This window comes from Bison bison, unplaced genomic scaffold, assembly GCF_000754665.1.
Source record: "Bison bison bison isolate TAMUID 2011002044 unplaced genomic scaffold, Bison_UMD1.0 scf7180017864345, whole genome shotgun sequence".
NCBI classification, from domain to species: Eukaryota; Metazoa; Chordata; class Mammalia; order Artiodactyla; family Bovidae; genus Bison; species Bison bison.
The window spans coordinates 499,159-512,406 of NW_011494917.1; the positions used below are offsets into that span (position 1 = coordinate 499,159).

A 13,248-nucleotide genomic window follows, 5' to 3' on the forward strand; every position below is an offset into this window, starting at 1 on the left:
CGTCCCCTAAGGTGGTCTTCACAGCCGGGCCCCCGCCGTGCGTGCTGCTGCGTGTGCCTCGTTGGGGTGCGTGCTGCACGCACAGAAACCTTTGCGGGAGGAATAGGAGGATGCATTTTGTCCCCCGAACCAACAGCCATCCTCTGTCAGATCCCTTTGAGCCCTGGAATCGGGCACAGCCCAAATACTGTGACAGAAACGGAAAGCGTCAAGCAGCTCCTCGGGGTGCTACTTGGATTTATCTGCTCTCAGATTTCCTTCAGCGCTGTTAAACAGCTCAAATGCAGGCCACCACCCCTCATCTGAATGGACTGGGTAGACTTATTCTTTTATTCCAGGCACTTAAACTGCCTAATTAAAAAAAATACGTGGGTGTGACCAAAGTGTTAAAAACGTTGGCAGAATAACAATGGCAGTAGAATCTGAACCACAGTGTATGACGTGGGGACAGTCTTTCTGATTTCCTTCCACTGAAACCCCTGTTAAACTGGAGGTGGTTTAGCTTAAGATGCTAAGGAAATTTCAGGGTGAGAAATAACTGCTGAGACATATATCTAATGGCCTTTTTGCAGCCTGGCGTTAAACATTCTGGTTCGCTTTTCAGCTTTGTAATTCCTCAGTCCCTTGCAAAACTCATAAGCTTTCCTTAGCTGTTTTCCACCTTGTTAGGGATGATATATTGATTGATACTGACTTTGGTATGTCTGGAAATAGGAAATGTACTCAGAAAATTTAGGGTTCTCAGCAGTTATTTTAATGTCTTATTATTGTCTTATTTATGGTTTTAGAGGAAATGGCATCCCAGTGCCCAGCACAATCACTGTCAGTTTAGGTAGTACCATTTTAATGAAGCTCTTAAAATATACAGTTGTATTTTTCTTTATGGCCCTGTGGCAGAACTGACCCAAAGGTTGACCGTGAATTTCACTCTTGGCTGTAACAGAAGTTTATGAGAAATCTGAGAATGTAAAGGGCAGTCAGAACAAATTCCCAAAATTGAACTGGTACCTAGGGATGAATATCTGTACCCACATAGCTGCTCTGTTAATAAGGGCCTAGTGGTTTACCTCCAGGAGAAGGCAGTGGCACCCCACTCCAGTACTCTTGCCTGGAAAATCCCATGGACGGAGGAGCCTGGTGGGCTGCAGTCCATGAGGTCGCTGAGAGTCGGACACGACTGAGTGATTTTACTTTGACTTTTCACTTTCATGCATTGGAGAAGGAAATGGCAACCCACTCCAGTGTTCCTGCCTGGAGAATCCCATGACGGGGAAGCCTGGTGGACTGCCGTCTATGGGGTCGAACAGAGTCGGACACGACTGAAGTGACTTAGCAGTAGCAGCAATGATATTTCCCAGTTATTGAGGATATGGGACCTGCCAGAGACCCTGAACCACAGTGAGAAGTTCTCTAGCTTTACAACTCTTCGGAGAACTCTAGAAGCTGAAGAAGTTTTCCTTTGCCTTTCAAGGATGGAAGAAGGATAGTACATTTGTTTTTCTTTTTTTTTTAATGAAACATTCCAGGAACTTAACTGTCTGGAAAAGTAAATCAAACCAAATCAGATGATACATTTTAGGTTGTTCTTAGGGAAATTTCCAGTAATGAGTAGGCTATGCTGTTGTTTGTACTTGGAGAAAACATGAAAAACTTCAGCAGTGTCTTTTTGAGAATGGGCAAAAGAGATTGTATAGATTTAAGAAGTTCTCTGTCATTTCATCTTGGGAAGCTGATTTTCAGGGATAGAAAAACAGTTTTATGCTGGTTTTTTTATCACTTTGGCAATATTTTCAGGTTTAGGATGTAGATACTTGTAAATGAAGTCACTTTGGGTAGGATGATTAGGTAAGCTAAACTGTTCTTTTTCTGGCCTGCATTTTTAGTCAAATCAATGATTTGGAGGAAATGAGGAATGGGGCAGGTCAGGAAAAGATCTAAGCTGGCCTGGGCTTGAGTTAAGGGTTAGTGTATAAAGTGGTAAAGTAAGGAAAGAAAAATACTTCATCAATTTAGAAACAAATCAGACAGCTCCTAGTGGCTTTATTCTGGCACTCATCTTCATTATTAAAGTTTATTATAAAATACTAGCATAAAGGCATTTGAAATATACAGGTTAGAGACTGGACAGGAGAAAAGAAAACATTTTTGGACTAATCAGAGAATGTTTCATGGGAAAAAATAGATAAATGGCATTGAGGATTGGAACAGATTAGATGTTACTTGAGTGAAAGAGGTACAGTGTAAAAGAAAAAAGTAGAAAGAAAAGAGTTTGTGTTTGGGAGTCCAGCAGATCTGTCCGTTGATATTACAAAGCCTCTTTTTCTTCATCCCCGACAGGAAAGTTTTTAAAACCTTAGTTACGGTGAAGCACATAGTAACTGCTTACCCAGTGTTTTTTCTTTGACCTCTTTTAATGTCTTGAGGATTATTTGGCTGCAAGAAACAGAAACCATTTGAATTAACTTACTTAAAAAGGGCATTTGTCAGACAGAAGGCGTCTGAAGTCCAGCTCAGCGTTCTGGAAACCAGAAGATCTTCAGGCAGTTAACCAGCCAGTTTTTCTCTGGGAAGCCATGACACGGGTCTTGTGTCTCTGTTACTCTGTAATGTCTGTTTTGACTTCTTCAGACTGACTGTTTCTTTCAAGTTCTTGGTTTCTGCTTCCCCATACCTTTGGTTTGCACGAGACTTTGGTTTGCTTTAGTGCCGACACAAGATGTTTTGATTTTGCAGTGTGGTTCTCTTGAGATATCTCTATGTCTTAATTCCGAATTTCTGGAGATATAGATGGTCCAGTTGATCAGGTACCTACTTGTAGTCCTGTTGGCTGAGGGTGGGGAAAGATGGGGGAGAAGATGTAGGTGTGCTCTACACAGAAGTCCCAAAAAAGTCCCACAGTTTGTATTTTTTCAGGCTGGGTACTGCAGTTTCTCTAGTAAAGGGGGTGTGAACAGCAGGAAAAGGTGGGTACTTCCGGTGTACTCTGACCTCCTACAGTTAGAATTTTCCCCTTCGTACTCCTCTGAACTTGCTCTCACCAATGATCTCCTTCAGGACAGGTTCTAGGTGTATGAGGGAGAAATGTGTATGTAAGTCAGGTGTCCCCAACCTCCAGGATCTAATGCCTGATCTGAGGTGGAACTGATGTAATAATAATAGAAATAAAGTGCACAATAAATATAATGTGCTTGAATCATCCCGAAAACATCCCCCCCTCCGCAGCCCTGCCAGTCCGAGGAAAAATTGTCTTCCGCAAGACTGGACCCTGGTGCCAGAAAGGTTGGAGGACCACTGAAGTAAATGTTTTGTATCTCAGTTTTCTTATGTAAAAATGGGTATAAAACAGCAACTTCTCTTGTGAAAAATATAAATTCTGTTTATCAGCAATTCAGCAGTGCCTGCCTGGCAGAGTGTAAGGGATGTGGTGTGACTGACTGAGGGCTGTGGGTATTGTGTGTGGGTATTGTGGTGTGGCTCCTGCAGCATTTGAAGAAGAAACACTCATTCCTAGCTAAGTCTAGTACTGACCACTGCATACTTAAAACTGTTTCTTGACTTCAGTGACACCTGCTGCTGCTGCTCCTGCTGCTAAGTCACTTCAGTCGTGTCCGACTCTGTGCGACTCCATAGACTGCAGCCCACCAGGCTCCCCCGTCCCTGGGATTCTCCAGGCAAGAACACTGGAGTGGGTTGCCATTTCCTTCTCCAATGCATGAAAGTGAAAAGTGAAAGTGAAGTAGCTCAGTCCTGTCCGACTCTTCCTGACCCCATGGACTGCAGCCTACCAGGCTCCTCCGTCCATGGGATTTTCTAGGCAAGTGTACTGGAGTGGAGTGCCATCGCCTTCTCCTCAGTGACACCTAAATTCTCCTAAATTGCTGCCTCACTTGCTTTGACTGCCACTGATTTGTGGTTCTTCGTTTACCTGCCTGGGGACTGTTCGTCATGATTGTCTTCTGTCTTGTCAGAGTCTCTAGGGTCAGTCAGCTTTGAAGCTCTCTCTATGCAGATAATTCCTAGAGTAGTGTCTCTAGCTCTGACTACCACAGCTAAATTTATTTTTTTAGGTGCTCTTTGGATATTATCTTGACATAAAATAATGCTATCTTCCACTTACCCTCTAGTTGGCTTCACTTACAGCTCCCCAAGCTTGAAACCTTAAAATTACCTTTCACACTTTTTTTTTTAAACAACTGTTTATTTTTTTATTTGACTCCACCTGGGTCTTAGTTGCAGCTTGCAGGCTCTGTCGTTGTGGTATGTGGGATCTAGTTCCCTGAGTAGGGATCGAACCCAGGCCCCCCTGCATTTGGAACACAGAGTCTTAGTTACTGGACCACCAGGTAATCCCCACACTTTTTTTTTTTATGCTTCATGTATTCTGTTGGTTAATAGGTTCTGCACAGAATTTTAGAATGCTTCATATGTGCCAAGCACTGGGCCCATCTGCAAAGGAGATCTGTTCACTCATTCCTGCTGCTGGCAGTTTGGGGTAGAACCTTATTATTATTTGCACGAGCTGCTTAAGTGCTTTTTCAGCAATATATTCTTAGAGCTGTGAAATCACAGATGCCACTGACATGGAGAAATGTGTTCCTGAATTAAAATTTTGAGCATACTTTTTTGTTAAAAATAATCTTGTAGGTGGGGATTGTGCAGAAGGTTAAGAATATTATTACCCTACCTTCTAGGAAGCGTATTCACGTTAAGTGCACAGCCTCAGTACTTTAGGGTATTTTTTTAAGTTGTGTTTGTTGTTCACATACAGGACATTTATAGAGAAGCAGATATCTTAGTAGATAATCAGATTACATTCACACTTCTTTTTGCATGAATGATTATTGTGTTGAAAGACAAAGTAGTAACTGATAGCTGTGATATTTTTAGATTTCATAAATCTAAGGAAGAAGCTAACATTTTTCAGTTCTTTCTACATCAAGTATTGTTTTTAAATGTATTAATTGTATTCTTAAAACCATCCTGTGAAGATGAAGCCTTGGGTTCCTTACCTGCAAAAAGAGGATAGCACCTCTTCACACCACTTTGCTTTGTATTTGATGGTTGCTCTGGGGTTAACAAGATAACTTATCAATATCACTTTTTGTATAGTGTAGAACAGTATTTTTTTTAGTTCTTAACTGTGTGTAATTTTGTTACACATCTTACTTATATGTATGTTGTAAACCCCATAATTCATTGTTATTTTCAGTTTAAAGTTATTTTTTAAGGAATTAAAAAAGCAGAAAATATTTTTTATATTACCCTTATATTGACCCTTTGAGATATTATGCTTAGTTTAGATCCAGATTTGCATGTGATAGTGTTTTTCTTTTGCCTGTAGAAAAAAAAATTGTTTAACACTGATTATAGTGATGGTTGGTTGGTGATGAATTCTCATAGCTTTTTTTTAGTTCAAATAAATTTATTTTCTCTTAATTTTTGAAAGATATTTGGGAATGCGTATCTGGGTTGACACTCTTTAGATGTTTCCCCATTGTTTTATGGTTTGGCATAGTTTCTAATAAGAAATTTGTTGCCTTTGTTCCTCTGTATGTAGTGTGTAGTTTTCTCTCTGGTTGCTTTCAAGAGGTTTCTCTTTATCACACATTTTCAGAAATTTGGTTGCAGTGTGTATTGGTGAAGTCCTCCTCATGTTTGTTTTCCTTAGGGTTTGTTAATCTTCCTTACATCTGTCAGTTTATGGTTTTCATCAACTTTGGGACATTCTGAGCCATTTTGTCTTCATATGTTGCTCCTTGTTCTCACACTTTTTGGGATTCCAGTTATTCATCTTTTACAGTGAGTCATTTGTTTGTTTTTAAGTTTCTCTGTGCAGCATTTTGGGTAGTTTCTATTGCTATGTCTTTAAATTAACTGAGTTTCTGTCTTGCAGTGTCTAATCTGCTGTTAATTGCATCTAGGATGTACTTTATTTTTATCTCCAGAAATTCAATTTGAATCTCTTGCATCTTCTGTTCTCTCCTTATCATAATCATGTTTTCTTTCCCTTCTTGACTGTATGGAACACATTTGTAATATAGTTTTAATATCTGTTCTGTGCATTCCATTATCTCCGTCATTTCTGGATCTGCACTTAGTGACTTTTATCCTCCTGCTTATGGGTCTTATTTTTCTCCTCTGTATATCTGATAATTTCAGACTGTGTGCCAGCTATTAAATTTTATGCTGTTACTTGCTCAGTTTTGTTGTATTCCTTAAGTGTTGGAGTTAGTTGGAGTATACAGCTAGATTATTTGTAGTCTGTTGGGTGTTTTGAGGCTGGACTTTTATCTTTGTTAGGGTAAGTCCAGAGCAGACTTTAGTGCTGACTTAGTTCCTCAGCTGAGGCAAATTTCCTTCTGAGGAGTCCATCCATTTCCTGGTATGTTACAGAGTTTTCCCACTCTGGTTGGTGGGACTTATTCCAAAAGTCCTGTGTGGCTCAAGGTACTATTTGGCCTACTGCTCTCTGGAAATTATTTCTCCATCCTCAGCTACTCAGCACATATAAGGACCCTAGGAAGCCCACCTTGCAGGTCTGTAAAGTTCTGACTCTTTCTGAGCTCTTTCTCCAGTACCTGCCCTGCAAATTCTAAGCAACTTGGCCTTCCCAAACTCTGGCCCCTGTTTCTTCAATTCGGTGAGACTGCCAGACTGCTTGGCATGTGTCTCTTTGTGTTGTGACCTGGAAGTATTTCTCTTGGATGATAGTCTTGCATAGATCAACTCTTGTGTTGTCTCTTGTCTGGTAGCGTCTGAAACTAATGTTTCACATATTTTGTCCTATTTAGTTGTATTTATATTCAATAGAATATTTATTTTTAACACTGGATATTTGGGATTTGGCCAAAATATGTATTTGGTGTATTTATTATAAATACGTTCCCAAATATTATACAATTAGAAATTATTGGAGACTTATATTTTCAGAAATAATTATTTAAATGTAGAGGTATCCATTTCAACATTTAAAGATCTACTTTGTACTTTAAAAATAATTTTTTATTTTTTTCAGCAGATGTTTGAATGCTTACTGTGCTTGAATACAAATACAATAAAACACTTTTGTTTTCAGAACTCAAAAAGAGGGAAACATGCAGTGTCAGTTTTGTATGTATATAATTTTTAAAAAAATCACCGAGAGCACACTATTTACGTTGTTCTGTAGCTTTCTTTTTTCCTTAATATATTGTGAACACGCTGGACTATCGTCAGTATGTATTGCTTTCTTTCCAACACAGTCATATGAATTTATTATAATTTATTTGACTTGTTGGGCTTCTAGGTTATTTTTAGTTTTCATCCTTTTTTGTCTTAGTGAATATTCTTTCACATATATCCTCGTGAATTTTGTGCAAGTATGTATATAGGATAAATTTTAAGAAGTGAAATCGCAGGATCAAGGATAGGTACAGTTTATTCAAAGTGTCTGATACCTGTTTTCTGTGCTCTTTATAATTGTTTTTCTAGTTTTCATTTGTTTTCTTTTACATTCTGTGGTATTTATTTTTCTTTTGTGATATTTCTTAAAACTTTCTTGGTTGTTTGTGTTTCAGCAAACAACTATTCTGCTTTTTTGCTGCTTCTCAGAAGATTTCATTTGTTTCATGGTGCTTTATATCCTGTGGCTTTCCTGAGCTCTGACAGCTTACTCTTGAGTTGTTTGCCTTGTCCATCTGTACTTTCTTTTCTTAGAGCTGTTTAGTAAAACATTATCCAGGTTCACTCTAATATTTGACTTTAGAGAAAAACCCTTAGTGATTTCCTGTTTAGGACTCTTGTTTATTCACCCAGAATGGAACACAAAACAAAAAAGCATTAAGGGAAAAGTTTATTATCCTAACATAAAGATGTTCCAGGGAAAAATACTGTATTTTTGCACCTTTTGTAAAATCTGTTTAAAAGTACATATTCTGTAATTATGAAAGAGTGAGGAACCCTACTCTGTTACTCTTTCTCCCTCTATCTGCCTTTGTGTCTTTTCTAAAGAGATTTTTGTTTCTTTGCTTTATCAGAAGTATGAGTCATACCATCTCATGCTGGATTCACTGTTACGGACTGTTTCATAGATATTCTTTGATAGATTTCTTTTCTCTGCAAGGTTAATATTTTGCTTATGTTTTAAGTGAAACACAGAAGTAATGGAGTAGGATTCAGTAAGTATTTTTCTTCAGTGAGTGAAGCAGAGTGTAAACGTGGGATTAAAACTAGTTTCTTAAATTCTAAAAATAGATAATGTGAGTTTTGGGTGGCATGAGTATGTTGGGAGTTTGTTTTTTTTTCCTTTCTTCAGTGAATATTTGTGTGTGTGTGTGTTTTAATGATTCTTTGTAGGTTCATACTGGATTGTTCAGTTCTCAGCTTTGAAAAGGGTGTCCTGTTTAGGTCTGCCATTCAGGAATATTTCAGGTAGTGAGCTGCGGTAGTACACGGTGTCAGATACGGATGTTGTATCAGAGGCCCTGGCCTTCCCCGAAGGCCTTGTGACTGCTTCTTGCCTTGGGGGCTTGGCCTGTTGCAGAGTCCACCTTCTGGTGAGGTAATGGGTCAGTTTCAGGTTTGGTGACGCCACCATTGAGTTCAAGTTTAATCTTTGCTCGTGTTGCCTTTATTCTGCAGCTGCAAAGTTAATTGCTTTTAGCAATTACCATCTCTTAGCAACTCCATCTCTTGGGGAAGATTAGGGGTCAGAGAAAGTACAGATGCTTTGCATGCTGGTTGTCTGTCCTTGCGCATTGTGTACCATGGCCGACGACATGTCATGGTGGGAAGGCACTCTCGGGCATTCAGTCTTTCTGTTTCTGACATCTGGGGTGGTCCTTATTGCTATTACAAAGTGCGATGAACAGCTTTTCAGGCCTCTGTACACTGTAGAGAGGAGGATAAACGCCTGGGGGCTAGAGTTCAAAGATCTGGATTTGCGTCTCAGCCCTCTGCTGCTAACTGTGGGGGCCTGGTGAGTGGTTAACTTTGCTCACCTCTGTTTTTCTCACTGTAGAACTGGATTCTGCCAGTCCTAAGGATTGAACGATACGTGCAAGGAAGTCTTTTAGCACAGCTATTGGTGTGTCTTAAGTTCTCCTGAGAACCCTGGCTGCTCCAGGGGCATTCTTTCCTTTGACGAATTCCCAGAAGTGGAGTGGCTGTGTCAGAGTGTAGGAGTGTTTTCAGGGTTTTGGCATGCATTACAAAATTGCGCTCCAGAAAGGTGATGCCAGTTTACTCAGGAGCTGAGTTAGAGTTTCACTGTTGTTGCATCCTTGTGTTGGCCTCTTAATTTTATATGTTTTATGTGAAGTTTGAGGCAAGTCCACTCGTCTCTGAGGGTTTTTGGTAGGTGTAGAAAAATCGGGGCGGGGAAGAGGGGAATGGAGAGTGTCTTGGACTGGGACAAAGAAAAAGATTATTTCTTTGCTTTGGTTACATAAACCTTTATACCTTGTTTTGAGAAGTTTGGTCCTCTTAATCATTTTGGTCTGTAAGTAAATCTTTTACCTATGTTTATAGTTTTTGAAGTGCCTCTTATAAATTTCTATTTGATTCTTACAATAAACTTGTCCAGTAAGTAGGGTAGTATACATTGAGGTTAACATACATCATATACACCCAGATATATACATAGAGGAAACAGATCCAGAGATAATGCAGTTTGCCTAGAGGGAACAGAGCTAGTGAGAGTCACAAGGGGGATACAAATGCTACTTTTCTGTATCCCAGTGTATCGCTCTTTATCTTGTGCTATCTGGACATTCCTTGTCTTTCTGACAACTCTGCTTCAATTCCAGTCACTAATCACGTTTTATTGTTAAAGAGACCAGAATAGAAGTTTATTTTAGTTCAGAATAGAAATTCTTTGTCTGAAACAATTAAATTCTGGGACTTCCCTGGCAGTCCGATGGTTAAGATTGCGCTAGTCCTGCAGAGGGCACAGTTTTGATTCCTATTTGGGGAGCTGATAGCCTCCCCAAGTGTGTGGCCCCCCCAATAAGTAAAAAATATAATTCTTTGGGAAAAATTAGAATCTAGGAATCCCTAAAGTGAGGTGCATTTGTGTGCAGGCGCTGATACTTCAGTTTTATCTTTGTAGCAAAAGAATATAAAATTACAGCTCCACTATAATTTAGGTTTTCTTTTTTTTTTTTTTGCAGTTCTGTGGGGGACTAGTTTGAAGTTTGGTTTTGTGTATAAATCTCTTCATAGTATAAATTAATATCAACCAAATGTCTTGAAAACTTCAACTAGGTAATTCTTGAGAAGACCAATTTGACTGAAACTGGTTAGGCATGTCTTCAATCTCCATTCAGATTTTTTTTAGTATTAAGGATTTATTTAATTATTTATTTTTTAGTATTTTTTTTTTTTTAGTATTAAGGATTTAGAATTCAGTTCTCACTCCTGCCCTTTACAGTAATAAAGGATTTTCCTTGTAAGGCTCTGACCCAGAAGGGCTGTATATGCCCCGTTCTATACCTGTATCCATAGCATCTGGTGCCCATAGATTATGAACGAAGGGACAAGTTACTGTGGTCAAATGTGGGTATTGAGTGGTTAATACTCAAGTTGATTTAAGCTCTCAAAGGTGTTTCATTAAAGCATTGATAAAAAGTGACATAGCTCTAGCGTTTTCTACCAAGGAGGGGGTGTGTGTGTGTTTTAAATACTATGGTGTTAATCATTTGAATTGGATGTTTTTGAATTCTTGCCATTGGTATGCTCTTAAGAGTCCTGTAGAAGGGATTTGTTTTTATCTGATTTTATCTGATATGTACAGATTTCATATTTTCGTTTGTATATTATTAAACCTTTCTCCCCAAGAAATAAGAATGTCTAGAGCATTCATGGTTGCTGTAGTAATAGAGTCACTTTTAGGAGACAAGAACGTTGAGGTTTTTTCTGTGATACTCTATGTTTTAGGTTTTTTTAAAGTTTTTGAAATATTTCTTACTAAGGCTTTCAGATATTATTTGTAATTAAAAAGGGCTAAGACTGACTAGATATGGGTAATTTTGAATATATAATAATTTTGAACCTAAAAATAACTTTGTAATAGTTTGGTCTTACTAAGGTACCAGTATTCATAGTTTTCATGAATATTCAAATGTTCATGTTAGACTGTTGAGTACATTTTTATGTCTGAGAATTTTTGTTTATGTTTTCATTTTTCTAAGTGAATTTGAAGAAGTTATTTTAGGACAAAATGCTTGCCTGAATTACTCAGATCAATAAATTAGTTTCTTTTACTATTTTTTCTTTAGGTCTTTAGTGGATTAACTCTTCATTGATTACATACAACAGCAGAATAGTCATGGCGACCTTCCAGTCTTTCAGGAACAATCACATGAAAACTAGAGCATCTGTCAGAAAAGTAAGTTCACTATATTAGATTTCTTTTAGTGATCGTTTTAATAAAAATGTTGATCCTTTTTCTGAAGTCAGAGTCTTTTTAAGCAGCTGTGTTATATTACTGTTTTTACACTTGATCTTAGCCAAAAGGCCAAGAAGGAATTGATATTACTGTTTTTAAATGCATTTTAATTATTGAAATCAATAATGATAAAATGCAGAGATTGGGATATATGTAAATAGTGATATGAAATCATGGAGACAATAAACATTATTTCCCAAAGATCAAAATCTCTCCCTATTTCCTCTCAGTAGTTTTCTTTCTTCTTCTTCACAATATAAGCATCAGGTGTGACTTTTCTTACATAGCTTTAGCTTTACCTCAAAATATTACTGTTCACTGATTCACTCAGCAGATATAAACTTGAGTGCTGCTAGTATGCCTGGCCCTAGGCTAGGTAGCAGGTGGAAAATAAAGAGTGAGCAAATGAAATGCGATTTCTGGTGCTTCCGGGTTTCTAGTCTGAGGAAGAACCCTCTCTCTTTTCCTCTCGTGATGATTTTGTTACCCTTTCATTCTTGACGTTTTTCCTGACTAACACTGTGGGGGTGTCACTTGATGAAAGGGAGAATGAACACTGGAGGACGGTTAGCAGTCTTTGTCAAACCTTTTTTTAGCTTCATCTCTTACATTATATGACGCTGTTGACAAGTCCTTGCTTGATAAATGGTCTTTGACTTCTTGCATTGTAGCTTTTTCTCGCTCCTCTCTTATAGTAGCTCTTGTCTCTCTGCAGATCTTCTTTCCAGCTTCTCATTGTTTGTGTTCTTAAAGCTGCTAGGCCTGCTTTTTCATTTAGCTATTCATTTCTTCAGAGATCTAAGAAATGTTTGCGTTTGACTGCTAACTGGAATAGAGTGGTTGTCGAAAAAGGTGCCTGTAAAGTTGGAAAACAGAAAGTAAACTTATTTATTTTATATTTTTTATTGGAAGATAATTGCTTTATAATATTGTGCTAGTTTCTGTAGTAATTATATTTTTAAGTAATATGCCCCTTGTGTTTTCAGGGACCTTTAAACTTAGTAGGTCCCCTTTTTAATTTGAAAAAAGAAACCTGGGTTCTATCCCTGAGTCAGGAAGATCCCCTGGAGAAGGAAATGGCAACCCACTCCAGTACTCTTGCCTGGAAAATTCCATGGATGTAGGAGGCTGCTGGGCTATAGTCCATGGGGTTGCAAAGAGTTGGACACGACTGAGCAACTTCACTTCATAGTAAAAACTATTTTCTGTGTGTTTTTACTTTTTGTAAATTATAGGTATATTATAGTTTTTTCAGATTAGCCATTGGATCCATAGCTTTAAATTAGTAATTAAATTGTACTGATTGCTTTAAATTAATATTAGAACTAAGAAATGCACATATACAGAAAATATAGTAGTGAGTGACCATGTACTCCAAGCATTGTACTACCTATTTAATTTGAATTCACCAGTGTATTCAGCCACAGCCGAAACTTCATACTGTTAATTTAATATTGTTATCTAGCAACCCACTCCAGTACTCTTGCCTGAAAATCCCATGGATGGAGAAGCTTGGTAGGCTGCAGTCCATGGGGTCGTGATGAGTCAGACTTGACTGAGCGACTTCACTTTCACTTTTCACTTTCATGCATTGGAGAAGGAAATGGCAACCCACTCCAGTGTTCTTGCCTGGAGAATCCCAGGGACGGCGGAGCCTAGTGGGCTGCCATCTATGGGGTCGTACAGAATCGGACACGACTGAAGTGACGCAGCAGCAGCAGCAGCAGCAGCCCATTGTTTATATTAGACACATGATAAAATTCTGGTTTGAATTCTCTTGAATATTTGGAAACCCTTTTAGATAGAAGTATATGAATCTAAAT

The 13,248-nt window shown here is 38.4% G+C and overlaps 1 protein-coding gene across 4 annotated transcripts in view; it reads left to right on the forward strand.

Annotated features, from left to right (window-relative positions):
• Positions 1-13,248, forward strand: part of AKAP11 (A kinase (PRKA) anchor protein 11) — a 51,593-nt gene that overhangs the window by 660 nt on the left and 37,685 nt on the right. For all 4 annotated transcript variants that reach the window (XM_010854596.1, XM_010854595.1, XM_010854594.1 and 1 more), the window contains exon 2: positions 11,256-11,365. In XM_010854596.1, coding sequence (XP_010852898.1) covers positions 11,306-11,365 — 60 coding nt within the window. In that variant the 5' untranslated portion in view covers positions 11,256-11,305. The remainder of the gene's footprint in view (positions 1-11,255; positions 11,366-13,248) is intronic.